The 22623-nt window shown below is 37.1% G+C and overlaps 1 protein-coding gene across 3 annotated transcripts in view; it reads right to left on the reverse strand.

The window, feature by feature from the left end:
• BANK1 (B cell scaffold protein with ankyrin repeats 1) overlaps positions 1-22623 on the reverse strand; it is a 248800-nt gene that overhangs the window by 172076 nt on the left and 54101 nt on the right. For all 3 annotated transcript variants that reach the window (XM_084756051.1, XM_084756050.1, XM_084756052.1), the window contains exons 3-5: positions 10652-10803; positions 4529-4667; positions 138-277 (exon numbers count right to left, since the gene is read on the reverse strand). In XM_084756051.1, the coding sequence (XP_084612177.1) occupies positions 138-277; positions 4529-4667; positions 10652-10803 (431 nt within the window). The remainder of the gene's footprint in view (positions 1-137; positions 278-4528; positions 4668-10651; positions 10804-22623) is intronic.

Consider the following 22623-nt stretch of genomic DNA (forward strand, 5'->3'; position numbering starts at 1 on the left):
TGGCTTCCTTCCTTCCTTCCTGTGGATGGTCTTTCCACTGACATTCCACCAAACCTTACACCAAATAAAGAATCCTTTCTTCCTGCATTGGTCCTTTAGCATATACCGTGACTAGCTGGCTAGGCAGATCAACTTACCTGGCACAAACTGTTGCCTGGGTCTGACACTCTAAATGGACTTTCTGTTGCTTTTGCTGCTGAGCAGTATTTAATCTCTGTTGTGGCCTTGATGATTCCATCACAGTAGACATTGACAGTGACTGAACCAGCTGGAAATTCTTATAAAAAACAAGCAAGAGTTAAGAGCCGAGTATAATGCACACAGTGTATCATTACAACCTGGACTACCAAGGAACCCTTTACGAAGCTCTAGTGTTTAGCTTCTAACACTTAGAATTTTTTTTTATATTTAGTGCTTGAAAACACAAAATGTACACATTTAGATTAAAGAAACTTAAAAGAAAAAAAACTTTTGCTAAAATTATGTCAAAAAGCAAATTACTAAGTTATTTCTTTTTACTGATATACTTTGTGTAACGATGTAAATAATCTTTACATAATTCCTTAGTATTCAGCAGCCAGAATCTATTCCAGTTGTTCAAAATGACTAATAAGCTATATCTTGAATTCTACTGTAATATATCAATATTTTTTTTAAAAACTCTGGGACTTTTTATTAAAAAAATAAACAATAATTTAAATTCAAGAGTAATATTTTAGTGTAGCAAATATAAGCAAAAATTGTCTTTAGGTCTATTTGAAAAGCAAATTTTAACAGCTTTTAATCTATCACGCAGATATTTTTCAAATTCTTCTGAAAAAAAAAGTCATTCAAAAACTAGGGTTCAGAAGAAATCTCATGAAAAGACCAACATACAGAACAGCTGTGAGTGAATGTTTAAGTTTCTTAACAATTAGGTACTAATTTTGAGTCATCTATTGAAGAAGTTAATACACCTCTTATCATTTAGTTCAGGCAAATTCAAAGCCAGTAAAAGGAATCTTCAACAAAACAAGATCAAGGAGCTAAAATATCATTCTTCCACATTCTTGAAAATATATTTAACTTGTATTTAAAAATGATATGCACCAAAATATTACTGTCTTCTAAAAATAACAAAAACAGGGTTCCAACAGGAAGTAAGAGAAATCGGAACAGAGGATCAGTGTTAAACCATACACCTCGTGAGCTAATGTGGTGACCATGTGGTTAAGAGGAGATTGGTGTTGCCAGAGCCAAATAAATGTGGTTTTGGTAGATTTTATATAAAGCTCAGCCCAAAACATTTAAAATTGTCTTCCAGCATAATACCTAGAAATCATAAATTGAACAGAAGTTTACTAATCAGTTGTTTCTTTCCCATGAAGCTCAGCACAGGAAGCAGTCTCCTGATGTACCATTAATGCTCTTTTCTTGAGATATGAAGTTATAATTTATATTATCTAGAGTACAGCTTCACAATTAATATAAAAGTCAATATTTTGCTCATGCATTGCATATTTCTTTCAACTTTTAATTAGTTTCCCCCCTGCTGTTAGGTTTGTGTCCTCCTGGTATTGCTGCTAGCAGAGGAATGCTGTTTCTTCTGCATAGAAATTAGTTAATCTTTCTGGTTGAAAACTTTAGCATGCTTTTAAGACTTAGCTATAAGCTGGAACTATAGTAATTTCAAATTGCTTCAGCCATATATACCATTAGGAAAAATTGGATCCTTGGGGGAAAATCACGTGATTACAAAAACATCAAATTATTGAGCTGAAAGAACAGAGGCTGGCACTAAACGAGACGGCCCTCTCTCAGGTGCACATCTCAGACTGCGGTGCTGACGTAGGTCAAAGGGAAAGAAATGTCATCTGGGAACCTAGCGTGAGAATTTCCTTCCTTCTGAGTATTGTAGAATATGGAACTGGATAATTTTTCTTTGCATTGTTTCTATCTGGAAACGTGGTAGTAGTATTATATCTCTTATAAAATTCAAAAATTACTGGTTCAGTTTCTTTAAGATGTAGCTCAGCTCAAATTCCACAAATGAGTGACACCACATGGTATCCATTTTTCTCTACATAACGTGTTTCGCTTAATGTCTTTAATTTTCACTCAACTTGTGTCAAATCTTACTTGGTTGAATTATATTCATGCAAATACAGAGAAATTACACATTTTCGTTATCTATTTGTTTCTCTATTAATGAGCATGGAGGTTGACTGCATTCCTTGGCTATTGGGAACAGTTCTGCAATCGCTATGAGAGGGCAGACTCCTCCTTTATACACGTATTTTCCCTTTGGGGTATGCCCCTGGTTGGAACCGCAGGACAGATGGCAAGCTATTTTCAGCTGTCTAAGGAGGCTTTCCCTCCATAGTGTTGTCCTGTCTGATTCTCACCAACGATAGGAGTTCTGTTCTCCACAGCGCCGTTAGGCTTTGCTACTTTTTGTCTCTTTGGTGATAGCTGTTCTGATGTAGTGAGATGGCGTGGTATGATGTCATCATTGTAGTCCCTGATATTTGGAATCTTGAACATTTTGCCATGTATTTGTCATCACTTGTTCTTTTAAGTGTCTACTTATATGATTTCCTTTTTTTTTTTTTGATAATTGAGAATTTATATATTTTGATCACAGCTTTCTTTCTCTTTCCCATCTCCTCCCAAACTCCTCATTCATCTACCTCTATGTCTCCTTTCTCCCTCTTTAGGAAAAAAGCAGGCAAATAATTTAAAAAGCCAACAAAACAATTAAAAACAACAACAAAAAGTGTAAGACTTTATAGCACTACTGTTGTTATTGAATTTTATGTATTTTCTGGATATCAACCTCTTATTTAATAGTTTGTAAAATATTTTTTCTACTTCTGTAGCTCTCTCTTAGTTCTGTCAATCATATCCTTTGCTGTGCTGAAGTTATTTTTATTTTTTACATTGATAAAATTTTGCCTATTTTTGCATTTCTTGCCTATATTTTAAAGTATCTTATTTTTTTAAAAGTTGGTCCATTTCAGTGTTAAAAACGTTTTTAAAATGCTTTCTTTTAATTGTTTCAGGAACATTGGTGCATTCTATTGCTTGTATTATCCTAGGCGTTAGGTATATCAAGTAAGAATCTTAAGTAATGTGGCTACAGTTTTATTTGACATCTTGATTTGCTACTTGGGAAATATTATTTAAGTACTTCTTAATTTGCAATATTGACACTTTGTATTGATTTATTTTAACTAGACTTAGTTTGAAACCTGGTACTAATTCATTAAATCATTTAAGAATATGACATAGAATAATAGGGACTAAGAATAAAAAAGTAAAGAAAAGACAGAGAGAGTTATTATCACATTTCTGCATGTTTCTCCCCAACAGGAAACAGTATCTGGATGTTTGTAAGTTACTAGAATAAAGGCTTTGCTTCTGAGAACCCAGCTCCAATGCCAGCTGAGTGAAGAATCCATAGCCCAGTTATTCACTTCAGTAATAATGCTTATTTTGTAAATATAAATGAACTGTATCATCACTAGATCAAGATTTACTTAATATACTTTGAAATTATAAATATTTTGTATTTCCACACTTATAAGATTATATAAAATATTTACAAAGTTCGTATTTTTGAAGTTTTAATTGATTATTTTTAATGCTGTAAAAAATTTCACAATGTTTTTCATTATTTTTAATGTTATACATCTATGTACATCTGTGGGGGGGGTACGTGTATATGAGTGTAGGTGCCTGTGGAGGCCAGAAGAGGGTGTCAGAGCCCCAGGAGCTGGAAATATAGGAAGTTATGAGCAGCTCAAAGTAGTAGGTGTTGGGAGTCAACCTTGGGTCTTCTGTGAGAGCAGTATGTACTCTTTACTGTTCAACCATCTCTTAGCAAATATTCTTCCATTTATGTAAAAACTTTCCAAGGTCTATAAGCTAAATTTTATTTCAGTATGAGTATCTGTGCTGTAAGCACTTGTGGCTATTGCCTTAAATTTAGAATCCAACACAATTTAGTATAGAGCAAGCAAAAATGAGTAATCAAATAATTAGCTTCACAAATGAGATAAGAAAGTAATGAGAAGAATATCTGTTGAAGTGGTACCATGATGAGAAAACACTAAAAAAGAATTATGTTTTATAAAACAGCCAAAAATTTTACAAGGCTAGGTATAAAGGCAGAAGAAAAGGAAACAGAAAGTTCTTTAATAAAAATAAAATTATCTGTGACTCCTCATGCTACACAGAGGAAATAATTTTAATTCCACATTTAATAGCTACTATATATCAAAGTATTCTCCACTGACATATTTAATGGTGTTTAATGATACTGGCTGTCATTTCCCTAAATGGTAAACAAACCAAGGTTTAAGGATTTACACAATCTCACTTTTGCAAATCAGATTAATAATAACAATGTTGACCATGTGAGAATTAACACAGGAAACACCTGCAGAGAAAACCCAGTTTCTGTAGGGAAGTGAAACCGTTTATCATAAATCACAGGAAAGGAACTGAGGGAGAGGTTTTGTTCTTATTAAAACACAGACTTTCTCACCTGCAGCTTTCATATGCCAGACACCCTTATTCCAATGTGCTGGCCGGGTTTTGAGGCGCTTGCTGTGCGATATAAATTCAACTTCCAGAATTTCACCAATTAGTTCATCTTTCAACAGAATGAATACCTCTCCAGGATCCTGCAAGGTAAAAATGCAATATTAAGCATTTCAAAGAGTTGTCCTTCACCAAAGTACCTGCTTCATCTATTAGTGATCAAAATCTTCAACTGTCAGTAAACAAGTCTGCCCTGTTTGTGTTTTCAACCATGGTCAGATATGACTCACTGCATTTTACATTTATTACTTTGATACCTAGCAAGTTCTTGTTCTTCCCCAAACCACACTTTGTGACTGAGAAACACTGAGGACATAGTTATGTCCTTTACCCTTGCCTCTTCCTGCACGTGGCTTCCCATCCCCAAGTGCCACACTCATTTCACAGACTAGCAGATTGACAGTAAGTAAGCCAGTAAGCATTCCTTTCCCAAATATGTTCTCTTGACCTTTCAACAGTTAACTCTCTGTCTCTCTCTGTCTCTCTGTCTCTCTGTCTCTCTGTCTCTGTGTCTCTGTGTCTCTGTGTCTCTGTCTCTGTCTCTCTCTCTCTCTCTCTCTCTCTCTCTCTCTCTCTCTCTCTCTCTGTGTGTGTGTGTGTGTGTGAAAACTTAACAAATTTAACTTTATGACCTCTAGCAAATAAAATACAACAAACTGTTAGTGTTGTATAGTCCCACAGTTTGTGTAGTATTAGTTCTCTGGGTATTTGCTCATAGAGCCCATGAATCTCCCTGTGTATGAGGCCAGCCTGGTCTATAGAGTAAGAGTCCATGAAAGCTTCTGAGATGACCAAAGTTACACAACTGAAAATTTCAAGATTTAACTATGTTGGAGAAGTTTTATCTGTGAACAGAGGTAAAAATATGGAGAGCACATTTTGAGAACTAAATCCATGAATTTTTTTTACCATGAAAATTTTACAATTGGGAAGAGTACAGTTACTATAGAGATAAGGAATAGATAAACATTTTGGATATCTATTTTATAGAACTCATTACAAATGCTTTTTATATTAAGATATTTTCTTGAGCCCCAACAGAACATACACACATATACACACAAATGCACACACAAACACACACACATACAGACACAGCCATATGTATGCATATACTGCACCCACACACACAGACACACGAACACACACACACACACATGCATGCATGTTCACACACACACACACACACACACACACACACACACACACACACCCTAAGACTGAAATGGAGAAGACTACTGCTGTTGTCACTCACATGCAGAGAAATTTGGAGTTATATTCTAAAAACGGTTAATTATTATCTAACTTTCAAATCCATATTATTGCTTATATTTTGCTATCTGACTCTGTGAAAAATAAAATATTTTATGATTGTCTCTGATATCATCTCTCAAAAATTATTGTCATAATAAATTCATCCTGATGTAAATAGCAAACCCTTTGATACACTTCCATGCTATTGTATTTATTATAAAGCCAGGGGAAAGCGGGAGGGAGGGAGGAGTGGGAGGATACAAGCGATGGGCTAACAATTTAGGTATAATATGAATAAATTAATAAAATATTAAAAAAAGAAAATACTAAAAGAGTAAAATAAAAAATTAAATTATTTATTAATAAAATTAATTATAGTATTAAAAAAACAAAGCCATCAACTTGAAATTTTCTTAGTGTTGTTGCTTTAGGCAGAATCACACACTAATAAAATTTACCCCTTAGTGTGTGATACCAAGGCCGTCTACAAGTGCTGTGTTAACGCTATCAATCATCTCTCTGACAGTCGGGTCCACTTTAGGCACTGTCCATCACACTCATATCCCAAATATTTATCCAGGTTTGATTTAAATTTCTTTTTAACAACTATACACGAAGAGAATAGATCCTACTCCAGAGGAATTGTCACCCTTATATCTACAGTTCCTGGCCCTGGCATGGAACATGCATGTTACATGGCATATAGCATGTAACATGGGAACATGGTCCCATCTGCTCTTCATATATCCAATGTTTCACATCTGTTACCTCAATCTCAAACAACGACTTCACATTCCATTGTGGGTCTAGCCCTCAGTAACTCGTGTTTAAAGTTTTTCAGTGTTCTTACCAATGCCAAAGTCATGCCTTGCTAGACTCTATGGAGTTCGTATGTTATCCAAACATCGTATTCTCTAAGCTGTTTCATTTTCATTTGTGAGCTTAAATGGGACAACTAGGCCAACTTCACAGAAACCTCAGAAAGGAGCATCAGTTCTTGGGGCCACCATTAGGCAGAAGCGATGGTGACTCATTTATTGTAGGTGTACAGTAGGAGACAAAATTTAACTTTAGGGGAATTGCTACTTCAGGTAAGATAAGCTACTGTCATGAGAACGCCTTGTGCATTATATAATATTTTGCAGCTTCTGGGTTTCTATCAACTAGATGTCAGTAGTAATTGTGATCATCAGGGATGCTTGCAGGTTTGCTTAACATCTCCACATTAAAAAAAAAAAAGAAAAGAAAAGAAAAGAAAGAAAGAAAAGGTAGAATTCTCCCCAGCAGAGGACAATTACTCCATGGGAATTTGCCAAAGAGTTCTATAGAGTCACATCTTTGCAGCCATGGACACCATGCACAAGAGATGCTGGGCTAGATATCATCAATGAAGTAACTCCTCCCATGTGAATATCATCAGAAAAGTGAAAATAAATGCATTATTTGATAATGGATACCTTTGCCTATATCTGTCACTCCACAAGACAAGATCCAGAGTAATATGCTACAAAAACCAAACGTCCTGAGCAATAAACAACAACAAAAAGGTTCTATACTAAATAAGATAAAGTATGCAAGCCTATAGAAACTGAAAGAAAAGCTCTATTAAGAAGCCAGTCATGGGGGAGGGGAGTAAGGGGAAAATGGGAGGGAGGGGAGAATGGGAGGGTACAGGGTGGGATAACAATTGAGATGTAATATGAATAAATTAATAAAATATATTTTTTAAAAAAGAAGCCAATTTAAAGCTGGGGTGGTGGTGGTGGTGGTGCACACCTTTAATCCCAGCACTTAGGAGGCAGAGATAGGCGGATCTCCCTGTGTATGAGGCCAGCCTGGTCTACAGAGCAAGTTCCAGGACAGCTAAAGCTAACACAGAGAAACCATGTCTCAAAAAACAAAACAAAACAAAACAAAAATGCCAGTTTAAGCTTACACAGAACACCTACTTATTTATTTCTCAAAGAGTTAGGGAATAATCCTTATAAATAGAACAATGGATCAATGCTTGAGAGAAAAATCATATTTTTTCTCCTGTTTTAGAAGCGGCACAAGATTGTCAAGGCTTAGGCAATTGATAATCTGTGGAAAGAAAGGTGCTGGGAAAGGTTACGCAGCAGAAGGATCAATGCTCCCTGGCTCCTGGGATCTCAGGCAGCCAGCAGCCTAAAGCTCCACCTCAGTTAGCCGATTACGAAAGCAATTTTCGCAGAACAAGGGCAGACAGTGAGTTAAAATGCCAAAGAGGCAGGTCCACAGACTCAGCCACCATACAGCGAGAAGCAGCGGAGTAGGGCGGGGCAGGCAGTGGAGGAGGCTGCTAAACTAATTCTCATCTTAGGGAAGGAAGTCTGTGTCCCTATCAGATGCATGGTCAAGTCAACATGATGGACACATACAACTACAAAATGGGTTTCAATAATGCTAAGTGTGAATGAGGCTCACTTCCAGCTGCCCAGAAAATGTCAGGGATCACAGGGATAAGTTCTGGAAGTTTCAGGATTCCAGAGAAACCTTTGTTGTCACTTCTTAGGAGGGGCATCAGTCTCTGGTCTCTGCCCACCCACTAACTAGAAGACATCTCCGAAATAAGGTGAAGTTCAAAGGTTGTCATTTCAGATAATTGGAATATACTGAACATTCTCCAGGGAAACCAGAAACACAATTTTCACTCAGCTGGAACCAAATGGTCTTTTCTGTGGTACTTGGCAACAGTATGTGGATTCAAATTGTACTGAGATCTACTTACTGAGAGCCCAGGATTTGTCTGAGATAACTATTTTTGGTCCAAAGGATGAGATTATTTTGAAAATTTGGAGCATGATAGTGGGTTTTAAAATATTTCATATGATCTTTCAACTTCTAGGATTGTTTTTTTTTTTGTAGAAAATAGGCTTCTCAAGAGAGATTTGATATTGAAATAATTTTACTTTACAAAGTTCTGAAAGCATTCTATCTATATCCACAAAAGCAAAAAGAGTCCATGACTGATCTATTGAAGACCCCTGAGTAGTCATCTACATAACACATGCGTGCACAGGACAACTGAAGCTTGCTATTGGATTTCAGTGTTTTGTGTGACTAATAAGGGGAGGGTTTTATAATACCCAAATTATACTGCTGTAGATATTTTTAAAATCAGCTATTTAGACACATTGCATAACTCCCGGGGAACTATTTTTACTCTTAGAGTTATTTTATTTCCTGCTTTGATTTCATCTATTTGAGACTAGATCACATTTCTTTTATTACCATTTTTCCTGTTTCTTCCATTATTTCTGACTCCATAGGAGCTACCAGCTTAGGCTATGTAGCCTTTTTCTCCCCAACTTAAGCTACTTAGTCTTTTACCTGTGTGATAACTTGTATTTGCCTATGCATCTATGCCTGGTATCCCAAAAGTATACTGTAGTGGAAGTTTTGGTCTCCTTAAAAACTCAGTTATGTTATGTATACGTATTTTTGTTTCAGTTTTAGGCGTGGGATATGGGGCTGATTCACACTGTCCACAGCAGCAGACTATTTGCCTCCTGTGGACTCTGAGAGGGGCTCTGCCAGCTGCAAATAGTTTAATTCTGAGGACTCTGGAAAGGGAATAAATGCTAGAGCCAGGAGAAAGACTGGGGTCTCTGAGGAAGAAGACTGCCGATGCTCCCCCGCCCCTGCTGCTCCTGGTTGCTATGGTTGCAGTTTGATGAGAAGTTAGAGATATCCTGAAAGGAAGACTGGACTGGCCCCAAGGAACCCTATGACCCTAACCAGCAGGACATAGCCTAAAGAGACCCTGCCACCATCCCCACTACCCTTCCTCTCCTACCTGGTGTTGGGTGTTAGAAGAGACTGGGGAGGAAAAAGGAGAAATGGGCATGAGAACCCAAATAAAACGCTCTAAAAAGGTGCTACAGTGTACAGTTCAAATTCCTGGCATGTCTGTGGTAGTGTCTGAGTTGTTCTCCTTCCCCTATAACTGACAGGAAATTGGCTTAACAGAGCAACTCTCCACTCTTCTGCTCCAACAGCCTTCTGGGTAGAACTAAGGGATTTAAACATCAGCAACCTACAGAATATTCAGTTTCTCTGACCACAGGGTTGAGGGGCCCAACATGAGAAGCCATCAAAGCCTCCTGATATTAGGTCATGAAAACCCACTGGCCTCTTCTAGATGGGCGTTTTCATTTATCTTCCACAAGGCTCTTTTATCCTGTTGGCTTTATACCCAAGAACACCATAGGTATTGAGATCCGGCACTGATACTAAAACTCTTCCAGTGGTTAATTTTAGTGGATCAGCCCAGGAAAGGCATAGGAGAAGAAACATCAAGAATGCTTTTATCTTGTTACTTTTTCCAAGTCTTCCCTTTAACTGTATTCTTATTCATGAGAGATCAATTCTTCCACCTGGTATGATGTCACCATTCAATAAGACATTTACAGTTTTGGTGGTCAAAAATAAAGTGATTTTAAGTTCTGTCCAACAGTGAATCTCCCTCTAGGAAAATAAAATATTTAATCTGCTTTTTTTTGTGAGATCAAGTTATTAAAAGTAGCTTAGTATATGTAGGATGTATGTATCTTTTTAAACTGTCAAGTCGCATTTGATATAAATCAAGCATTTGGACATTCTCCAAAGTTCAATTAGTCAACACGTATGTATTAAATCCTACTGGATCCTGGATAATATTATAGGTTCCAAGGACATAGTTGTAAAAAAAAAGAGTAAACTAAAATACTAGATTAATTGCAAATCACATCACAGTGAAATGTGGTGTCTACGAAAACAACAGGGCACTTAAGTAAAGGCCACCACCACTGACCTCACAAGGAATTTCCGCAGGAAGCACTAGAACCTGAGGTGCAGACGGTTTCAAAGCTTCTAGGTCATCAATTTCCTTCTGTCCACTTGTTTCCTCAGAATATTTTCCTCTTGGGTCTGTTGGAATGCTGACCTCAAGGTAGTCTTCAGGGTCTAGAGACAATTGCGTGAATACAAGTTACTATTGTTCCATACACTATTAAAAGACCAATTGCTGTGGAACAGATCTCACCTGTACAGATACTGAGTCTAGGATAGTGAAATAATCATCATTAGCACAATATTTCTTGATTTAATACTATTATAATACTTGTGACTAAGCCACACTAGTTATATGATTATATGTTCATCTGCTTGTCAAATGATGAAAAAAAATCCAAATATCACAGTTTCTATTGCTATTAATAAACCAGTGGAATATTAGAAAATTCATTTCCCATGACAATTATAAAGAAAAGGTTCAGTTAGAACAACGTAAGCCAAAGCACTGACTTGTATATACATATTCTAATCTTTAAAGAACTAATTATAAGCTGGGAAAGGTTATTCCACATGTAATCCCAAAATTTTGCAAGGGGAAAAGGTAGTTATGCTGAAAGTTCAAATCCAGCCCAGGCTACATAATGAGTTTCAGGACAGGCTGAGCTAAAATATAATTATGGAACCATTATTAAGTAAAATAACTCCACTCGCTAAGTTTAATAGTGAAATGCAAGGCTGGCTGTACGACTTAGCAGTTCAGTCTTTATTACTATTCCAGAAGACCCACTTTCTGTTCCAGTGCCCATATCAGGCAGCTCACAACTGCCTGTAACTCCAGCTCCAGCTGGCAACACCAGGCTTCCTTAGACATTCACACATATGTGCATATACTTTCATAGAGGCATCTGCATACATATATATGAATAATGAAATACGGGTGTTCATCAAAATAGTTAAGTGTTCTATAAAAATAAGTGACTCAATTCAAACGAGTTCTTTATTGTAATTCTAGGAACAATGAAATATTTTAGTATGTATTTCAGAGCTTAAAGGAGGGTAAAGTGGGTGGTGTTTGCTTTGTTTAACACGGAGTAAGAGTATTTACCCTCAATTATACAAACATTGTCCTCAATTGAAAGAAAAAGAAAAAGTGTGATAAATAATGAGCCTTAAAAAATTATTCAACAGCTCAAAACCCCAAGTGTCTTTACTCAGACCATGTGGTTGGGATTAGGATTTTCAGAATGAGGTCATACCTGTAACTTTTAGAATCACCTGAAAGTTTCACTCATATCCCCAAAGAAGGGAATTGCAAAAGAAAAAGGCTTCTCTATAAAAACTGGCCTGGGCAAGTAAAAAGGCCTTGGCTCTCCAGGTTGGGCTCTTGGTAATGTATTGAGGAAACTTTCAGGTCAGCAGACAGGCCTATTTTGCCACTATAAAGACAGTTGTCAAGACCATGCCACAAACATGAACAGGACCCAACTCATCAAAGAAAACCAACCACCCCACTCCACCCCACCCCAATCTGGATGGTATGAGTGATTGCTACTTCTTCACAGTGCAGCCTGCGTGTCTTTCCTCTTGCCTTCAGATAGGATCAGCCAATATTCCCAGTTTATGCCTAGGAGCTTTCTGGCTTTAGTGTTGAAAATACTATGGACCAGGAAATCCCCCGCCTTACCTCAGTAAACTGGAACAGTTGTTTTCCTTCTACGTTAAGTTGTTAATATATATAAAGCATAAAATTACCCTGTGGCAGATGAGATAGCTTCAACCTTTCCCATAGGTCTTTAGCAGAGAGTTAAACATTGCTAGGTACTGTTAGGAAGAGTGCTGCTGATGGTATCTCTGCACTATAGGCACTCTTAAAGTTCACTTTTCCTGGGCATAAAACAAAATCCTGTCCAGCAAGCATCTAGCGCCTTGAATGCTAGCAAGAGGACCCGTCCCTTATGCTGGTTGCTGTGAGGATGGATCTTTCAACTAAACCACCGCTTTCTAGGGCACCTGAGCTATGGTCACTGTGGTCACTTGGCTGCTTTGAACATATCAATGATGACTTGAGGGAGCACAAGCTGCTGTAGGAACACTGGATCCTCCAACACTGATGCAGCTTTAGCAAAAGACATAACTTTAGTCATACATAAGAAGCCCAGCTTTCAGCGGCTAGAAAATTTATCTTTATGCTTGACAAGCTGTGTTGACCATGAGATGACGTCATCTGCATCTGCTCTAATGTTTCCTGGCCCTAGGGGCTCTGGATCATGTCGTAGCATGGTATGCCCTGGTTAGGTAAAGGAGACAGAGCGTGACTCCCTAGTGAATCAGCAAGTAGTTGATAGTCAAAAGGAAAAAAGACTGGGCCTATGTGAGGCCCATGGTTAATATAGAATCTGTGACAATTAAAGTGTAAGGCATGAAAACCAAGGAAATATTGAAGTTTGTCGGCAAATTGATAGAATTAGAAATGATTCTCCCGTGTGAGGTAACAGAGACCCAGAGAGACATGCATGGTATATACTCACTTATAAGTGGATATTAGCCCAACATAGATGTCCACTGAGAGACTCCACCCAGTGGGGGTTAGGGACAGATACTGGGCCTCACTGCTGGACCTAGGTGACAGTGGTATGGAAGAATGGGGAAATGGAAAGACCCAGAAGGTTCAGGAGCCCCAAAAGGAGATCATCAAGGTGGGCAGATCTGGACCCAGGAAGGTATGCACAAACTGTTGTACCAACCAAGGACAATGCATGCAGTAAACCTACACTTCCTATTCAGACCTAGCCAATGGACAGCTCATTCTCCACAGTTGTGGGGAGAGCAGGGGCTGTCTCTGACGTGAACTTTGGTGCCCATGATTTGATCAGTTTCCCTTGGTGTGGAAATCTGGAAATGTTAGAGAGTTACTAAGGATTCGAGAGCTTGGGATCTCAGTATCCAAAGTTTGGGAGATGGACGTCCCAACTGCTAAGTGTTGTCATCATAAGCCTAGAACAATAAGCCTATGCCTTGGTAATCTAAAACAGTGGTTTTCAATAAGTGGGTTGCAACCACTTTGGGGCTTGAATGACCCTTTCCCAAGGGTTTCCTAAGACCACCTGCATATTAGATATTTTATGATTCATAACAGTAGCAAAAATACAGTTATGTAGCAGCAAGAAAAATAATTTTATGGTGCCAGCTGTGGTGGTACACACCTTTAATCCTAGCACCTGGGAGGCAGAGGCAGGCAGATCACTGTGAGTTCAATGCCAGCCTGGTCTACAAAGTGAGTCCAGGACAGCCAAGGCTGCACAGAGAAACCCTGTCTCAAAAAAAAATTGTTTTTATGGTTGGTGGTCATCACAACATGAGAAACTGTATGAAGATGGTCTTAGCATTAGGAAGGTTGAGAACCAGTTATCTAAAGCAATATGTTTTTCAACTTGAAAGATTAAAACTATATAGCTCTGGTGCTTAAGGCTTAGAGCTATAAGCCTCTGGGTTTGGGAGTTCAGTGTGAGTTCTGAAATCAAGGCACACAGCACCAAAGATGTTGCTCAATTCCTATTTGTGCTTATCCTGCCCACTCAGAGTTTTCTAGGAGATAGTACTCTAAGGATAGCAGCCATCATCTTCATCAAATCTGTTGTGCCTGCTTGCAAGAGAACATGTTGACCATCACTACCTAGTCTGTCAATACCAACATTCCATTAGAAAAGAAGGGATTGGGAATGCTGGGACACTCCCTCTTTCCCTCCCATCCATTTGTATACATTTCTACCCTAATTGCACATGGCAACTGGGTCTCAGGAGGTGCTAGCTTATATAAGTGTATATCAGCATGGCTATGGGGAAGCAATCACCCATACTGGTCAAGGACTTAGCAGTAAAGCTGCTTTGGAGTCACCCATGTTCCTGTAAATACTCTGTACCAATAAACTCACTGATACCCAATGGTAAACTGTGCTGAAGTCATACTTCAGATCGACATCATTAGGGCCTTTTAAGGAGGAAACAGATGTTCATGTCTCCCCAGGGAAATAATCTTTCTTCCCTTGAGTGGATAGATATCCAACCATGTGTGGCACTTTCAGGCACAAACAACTTATAGTACTGTCTGCTTGGCTCTGCTGCAGTTCACATAACACCAGCCCTATTTTATGTTTGCTTCTAATGCGTTTGTACTGAGATGCCTCATGGTTCTCCATGGTGTTACTTCTCCTCATTACAGTAAATGTAACACCCAGATAATCAAGGGAAAGGGTGTTCTCGATGGTCTTCGCTGAAAGGGAATGAAAATGGAGAAGAATCAAAGGCACTGATGGCTAGGCAGAGTTAGAGTTTTGTCCTCATTTCCTGGCAGGTGAATAGGACAGAAAGGAGTTCCAAAGAGCCTTATGCAAAGCCTTGTGCAATTAGCATATGGCAAAAGAGCTGGTAAAGAAGCCTGGACCCTCACCCAGCACAGGTGCAGAGGTGCTCAGAGTTTCCCAAAGGAACTTGTGGTAATTATGAGAAACAATTTGTTGTCATTGTTTCCTATCAAGATGGGCAGCCCAAGAGGGCCTGTATCCTGTACCCCAACACCCAGGCGGATTTCCCAATATCATCATATTGTCAAGTCGAACCACCTAAAGTGGGGTGAGACACAACCACCACCTATGTCAGTAATGAGAGAGATAGAGGCCATTTTGGCTCATTGTGCCTGCTAGTCTTTTTTGGGTTCTTGCACACCCTTTTTACAGAAAGAACTACTTTCACTTTGTTCACGGTTTCCTTTGTGCAACAGTTATCATAATACTAAAACACACAGCCTTGGTAGAAGCCAAGGATGCTCATGACACATGTAACACATGATAGAACACACAGCTGGGAGAGCATACACAGCAAAGTCTGTGCTGTGCCAATGAGGCACACAGCCCATATTTTGTAGGTAGCTAAAGTTTCTCCCTGCTCCAGCTCATTTCCTCCCTTGGAAGTTTTCATTTTCTATAAGAAAATAAACTCTGCTTCTGCCCCAACAGTTTGTCTTGATTCAGCTCCTTGTTTGGGGACATAGAAGCCTAGAACCACTCGGGAGTTTGCTATCAGTTACGGCCAGACAAGGAAGTCAGGAGCTCCGAGCTGAGGGTGAAGGCTGGAGAAGCAGGGAAAGGAGGGTGTGGAGCCGACTTCAGCCCCATCTAAGAAAGAGCTATGGAATACTATTCAGCTATTAAAAACAAGGAATTCCCGAAATTTGTGGATAAATGGATTGAGCTAGAAATGATCATAATGAGTGAGCTAACCCAGAAGCAGAAAGACTCAAATGGTATATACTCACTTATATCTGCATATTAGCCCAAGGGGCATGTCCCACGAAAGCCTTCACTTACCAGGAAACTGAGACAGAGGGGAGGACATTCTAGTGGGACTCTAGATGAGAGAAGCATGGGAGAGTGGCAAAGTAGAAGGATCCAGAGGGTCCTAGAAGCCTACAAGTAGAACATTATGATAGGCAGATTTGGGCCCAGGGGTCCCGCTCAAACTAAGGCACCAGCCAAGGACAATACAGGCGGTAAACCTTAAACCCCTACCCAGATCTAGCCAATGGTCAGAACAATCTCCACAGTAGAGTGGAGAGTGGTATATTACTTTCTCACATACTCTGGTGCCTCACCTTTGACCATGTCCCCTGGAGGGGGAGACCTGGTAGCACTCAGAGGAAGGACAGCAGGTTACCAAGAAGAGACTTGATACCCTATGAACATATACAGGGGGAGGTAATCCCCCTCAGGAACAGTCATAGGGGAGGGGAATAAGGGGAAAATGGGAGGGAGGGAAGAACGGGAGGATACAAGGGATGGGATAACCATTGAGATGTAACAAGAACAAATTAATAAAGTCAAAAAAAAAGAAAGAGCAATTGCTTTTTGTTTTGCCTCATTTCTGTTTTGAGAAAGCTGAAGAACTAAGGCACAAAGCACCCCAAGTTTCCAGACTTCTACCAGTTCTCTTCTTATTTACAATGGATGAAAATGAGGCTTTTTTTTTTCTCTAGCAATTAAAAACGGCTTCCTGAGTAGTCTCATTGTGCTTCTGTCGGCCCTGTCTCTCTGTATTCAAAACAGTAGAACCTTGTAGGAAATTATATTTTTGAACTGGTGAAAGAGCTAAGAGGGAGATTTAATTAATATACTTTAAAACAAATCATTCTACCATAGCAGTGCTGTTTTGGAAAAATAATTTATCTGTAATGTTAGGTTATAAAAAGATTTTTATTCTGAGAATACAACAAAAAATGGATATCTCTAGGATTAAAAGCAGAAATCTGGAAGCAAAAAAAGCAACAGGAAAACAAATAAAATATGCTGTAAGATAAAAGATGTCACCAACAAAATTCTATCAGACACTATTTAACATTGAGAAACACTTTTATAATATAACTTGAAAAACCTAAGTTACAAAATTGTCAATGTAAAGGCTCATCCATTTCTCCCCCCCTCTCTCTCTATGTGTGTGTGTGTGTGTGTGTGTGTGTGTGTGTGTGTGTGCACATACACACACAGTACTGTGAAGGAATGAGAATAGACAAACCATTCCTATATATATCAAAATTATAGGAGTGGCTATTTCTAGATTCTAAGTTTTATTATATATGCATACATTATGGCCTTCTTAATGCATCAGGCAGAGTGTCAGTCTCATCTATCTGTCTGTCTATCTATCTATCTATCTATCTATCTATCTATCTATCTATCTATCTAATTTATATATGTCATAAATTATATACACAATTATGATTTTCATACAATGAAACATATTTTATAGAATAATTTATAGAATAAGCTACACATATTTATTTGAAATCAAGGAATGAATTGGTTATGACCTCAGACTAAATATATGAATATCCCCTTCTAGCAAACAAATATCATAGACTGTCTATGAAAAATAATTGCTTTAGGACACCATATATTGACATGTAGCATGGAGTTAGAGCAAACATTGAGCAGCTCTGAAAGCCTGTTGCTAATCAGAAATTAGATGAACACAGATGCCCAAGCAGAGCAAACAGAATCCCAAACATTACTGGAAAACATAATTTCAAATATAAGGTTGGCTTTTCAAAACTAATTACTTTCCAAAAATAAAGAAACCCCAGACTCAAAACACTCAGCAGCATGGGCTTCAGAGACAAACAAATCAAACTAGTAGAGGATCCATGAAGTCAAAGTTCATGGAAATGTTAAAATCTTGCTTGTAGCAACTCAGAGAATTGGGATTTCCCCATCTGCTACTGTTGTTTGGAAAGAAACATTTTGTTGCCGTAAGAATAAAACTCTATAGATACTTTCTAGAAAAAATACTAGACAAAAATATCCGGCCTGGATAAGGCCACATGCAGAGCCTAATATGTTTACTAATTTGTCAAAGATAGCAGAGAAAGACAGGAGCTGGCCAGTGCTTCTCTGTGGGTCAAGTGGGCTGGGGACATGGCTTTGTGATGGCTGCCTGTTCGAACTAGTGTGTTCATAAATGAAGCAACAGAAGCTGACAATTGACAATAATTTTCAAAACTATTCTCTGTCACCAAAAATAATCACTCCCTTGACCAATAATCTATCACACAAGAGTCACCACCAAAATCAATGAAGAATATTAGCACAGACAAAATTAGTTTTACTTAATCAAACATTTCAGAAAACTTGTTAGTCACTGTATTAGTTAACTTTTTATCAAAGTGACAAAATACCCAAGATTTAGGGAAAAAGAAAGAAGAAAAAGGAGAAGAAAAAGAAGGAGGAGAAGGAAGAGGAGGAGGAAAAGATGCAGAAGAAGATGCAGAAGAAGATGCAGAAGAAGAAGAAGAAGAAGAAGAAGAAGAAGAAGAAGAAGAAGAAGGAAGAAGAAGAAGAAGAAGAAGAAGAAGAAGAAGAAGGAAGAAGAAGAAGAAGAAGAAGAAGAAGAAGAAGAAGAAGAAGAAGAAGAAGAAGAAAGAAGATGAAGGAAGAAGAAGAAGGAAGAAGGAAGAAGGAAGAAGAAGAAGAAGAAGAAGAAGAAGAAGGAAGAAGGAAGAAGGAAGAAGAAGAAGAAGGAAGAAGGAAGAAGGAAGAAGAAGAAGAAGAAGAAGAAGAAGAAGAAGAAGAAGAAGAAGAAGACAAATAGCTGGGTTTGTAGAGTACGTGAACAGCATACATGAAGCCTAGCCCCAATACTAACTAAATCAGGCATGGTGGAAGGTGGCATCATAAGGATCAAAAGTTCAAGACCACCTATGAGTACATAATGAGTTCAAGAATTCAGGGTCAGCCTGAGATACATAACACCTTTATGTACTGCAGTGATACTTTATACACTAGCTGTTCTTTTCAGTTTGTCAAGACACACTGTATTTTACTGTGAACACACACAAAATGAACCCCTGTTCAATGCTGGGTTATTGAGTTTCAGTTAACCATGCAGAGTGATTTGTAGATATTTTTAAATTATATGAGTTAGAAATATCCTCCTCCATAAGTTGTTGAGGCAAACAGAAAGTTCTCTTTCTTTCCTAAAACTTTCCAAATCCTGACAGGAAGACAACTTTTTTTTCCATTTTATTTTATTTTATTTTTTCTGATTTTTTATTGATTAAGAATTTTTTACATATATAATATATATACATACATAGATACAATAAACTACCTATCTCAAGACAGAACATTTAACCATGATGTTAAGACTAAAAGAAGCAGATACAATTATCCTAAAGCCAAAAGAAGTATATAACTTAAAAATCTTAACTTTTTCTTAAAAGTAAAAAAAAAAAAATTATGAGTTTTTCCCTGAGAAGAAAATAAAACTTCAATATTGTTTAGAAAATTGTCTTGTTTATATGCTTCCAATAAACTTTACATACTTAAAGAGTATTTACAAAAACATTATCTTTGTCATATAAACACAAGTTGTTATTTATAACTTATATAATATATAATTTGTCTATATAATGTATATCATAAATATATACTTATACAAGTTATGTAACTCCTAAAGATATAAGCACAAATAATAGTATACATAAATTATATATATTCATATAAATTATAGATACAGTATTTTAAGAATTTCAATAAAAATATACATATTTATCAAATAAGTATATCTTTTATAATGGATCTCATATATGATATTCATATGTGTATATTATAATTTGTACATTATGCATCATACAAATTTATATACAGCTATATCCACATCTTAGATACATATGCTAATGCCACTTTAGTTGCGACATTAGTATTGGTCTACAGAAAAACTTAATAGTGATTGGATACATTTCCTCATTACTCCTTTCTCCGTTCTCTAAAACACAAAGAATTCACTACCTTGTTCCATGTTGAACCTGAATAATTATCTGTGAAATGAACTATCTTATTTTACTTGGGAATATACTAAGGAGATAAATTTTTACAGTTGATTAAGGGTGGGTAGATCCGAAAATATGGGGAATCAAGTGTTGCTTTCTTCGGTGATAGTCACTTATTTTCATTGGGAGTTGGTTATAAGTTGTTATTGGTCTTATTTAGAGAGAAAACATGGTTGGACTCAGGGATGTCTCTCCTTTCCTTTATCTTTCATTTTTAGGTTTGAAGATAGGATTTAAAAAGGAAGAAGGGGGAATATAGAAATATATAGGGATAATAGGACAAAGAGTGAGTCTACTCCTCATCTTAATGCCTTGTTGCTCACAAGGTTATTTTTAATCCACTTGTATATAATTTTGTATAAATATGCAAAATAAGTTTAATTTTAGATACATTGGCATAAAACTCAAATTAAGATTATTTTTCACACATTATATATATTTCTACTCTAATATGCGGTATTGTACCCATACAACTCAATTATAATACAAGGTTTACTTCCAGTACTTTGAAAGTGCTATTTCAGGCTGTTTAGGATAAGTTATACAAGTTAATTGTTACTTGATCAAATCATGTTTATATCAATTATTAGTCTATTTTTACCACAAGAATATATATATAACAAATAGATATGGCCTGCAGGAAAATAAGGTAAAATAGTTAGATAAGGTCTTCAAAAACCTCAGAGACATACAGAACATGACATTTAAATATGTTTTTATTATTCTAAAGATTCATTGACAATGAAACAGGTTAACTCTTGGCAACACCTGACCTACCTCAGAGAAAATGATGAACACCAAAGAACCTCCTTAAGGAGATCGCTTCAAGCGTAGCTACACTATCCTTGCAAGTGACCTTTCTCCTCACAATACAGCAAATTTAGCCTAAAGCATTATCAGTGAGTTAGAATGTTTTCATAATGAAGAATTCTGTGGAAAACAAAGCTATATACTCCATTCTCAAAAAGGAAGAGAATTTTAAATAGAAATCTTATCTAAGTGAATAATCACAACTTTATTAACAAACTCCTCAGGAATATTAATAACAACCACAGAATATTTATTATATGCCAATACTATAGTTACTGGTATTGCTTATATTTGACCAACTCTACGAGGTAGAAAATAGTTTCCTTCTTGTATAGATTTATAACATGTATTGTTTAATCAACATTTATCAACCATCTATGTGTCATGAGTTATTCTGGATGCTTTGAATATATCTGTGAGATTTGCTTCTCAAAGTTTGTGGTCAAATAATGGGCAGAGCAAACAATGTAACTAAAGCATGGATACTAAAGCTGATACTACATCCTGGGGGAGGGGGAAAACTTAAAGCTATAAAGCTACCAGGTCTGACAGGGAAAACAAGGAAAAGGGAAAGGACTGCAGGCCCTAAACAGAAATACAAGGTTCTGAGCTGTAAATTAATTTTCCCAAGGCCACACTGCTGGTTATTTCTGGAATCAGAAGAAAAAGCTAGTCGAAGCTCATTGACATTTGATTACAATTATATCCATCACTTGATGGTAGGGTTATCGCAGGAATGAGCTGTTGGATCAAAAATTTTAGAGCTGCTAGAAGCAACATATGGCTTCAAAGGTCTAAGGTCTAAGGCATCAGTTATGACCATAGCATAAAATTATGCCCTGATTAACTTAAGTTGATGTTGTAGTTAGGGCTGCTAATTTGCATAGAGATGGCACTTCATTTGTAAGTACATGTATTAGGTCCCATTGCTCAGTGAATTATCTGGCATTTTACAAACCATCCCAGTAGAACAGTTGTGTCTTGTTTGATTGATTGGCTCTTACTGTTGAGAAAATAACCATTTATGAAAAATGTGGAATCATTATCAATAAGTGATGGTGGTCCTCTAATAGTGTTTGCACCATGGAAATTCATCAATGTATGTTAGAAAGTAAATTGAAAAATGCAGAGGAGAGGTAATATGCTATCTTGTGTCTATAGTGTTGCTGTTTAAGGGCTGGCATCGAGAGGACTGGGGCAAGGGTTCTTTCAGTATGTGTGTGTGTCGTGACTACACAAGGATCTGAGTTCAATTCCCAGAAACCACATTAAAAATCAAATATGTGGTGTCCTTGTAGTCTCAGCACTGGGAAGGAGGAGACAGGCTTGTCTCAGCTTCATTGTAATTTAAAAACTTTCTGACCAGATGCAGGGTTAGTTTTTGTTTTGTTGTTGTTTTGTTTGTTTGTTTAATTATTCATATGGACCACTGGAGAAGTCATCACATAAATGTATATCTTTCATTCTCCTAACAGTTACATGCTTGTAGATTATTTCTGAAATGTGTTTTCCTCTCCTGTAATCAATATGCTGCAGTCTTGTATAATAATGGCTACTGTACTGTTTGAGTCTATGCTTCTGTACAGCAATGCCTAACTTCACGATTTAAATGATTACTTACAAACTAAAAATCTTTTATTAGAATGCAATTTTGTAAGATTTTTTTCATTTTCTTATAGAAAACATTTTAGTATATTACTCTTGAGTCCAGGGGAAATATTTGACATTTTGTTCTATCATTTCAGAGTTTTAGAAATCATTTTTTAAAATCTTATATTTGTTTCAATAATATCTCATGCCATCCA

This window comes from Acomys minous (assembly GCF_964271855.1).
Source record: "Acomys minous genome assembly, chromosome: 14".
NCBI classification, from domain to species: domain Eukaryota; kingdom Metazoa; phylum Chordata; class Mammalia; order Rodentia; family Muridae; genus Acomys; species Acomys minous.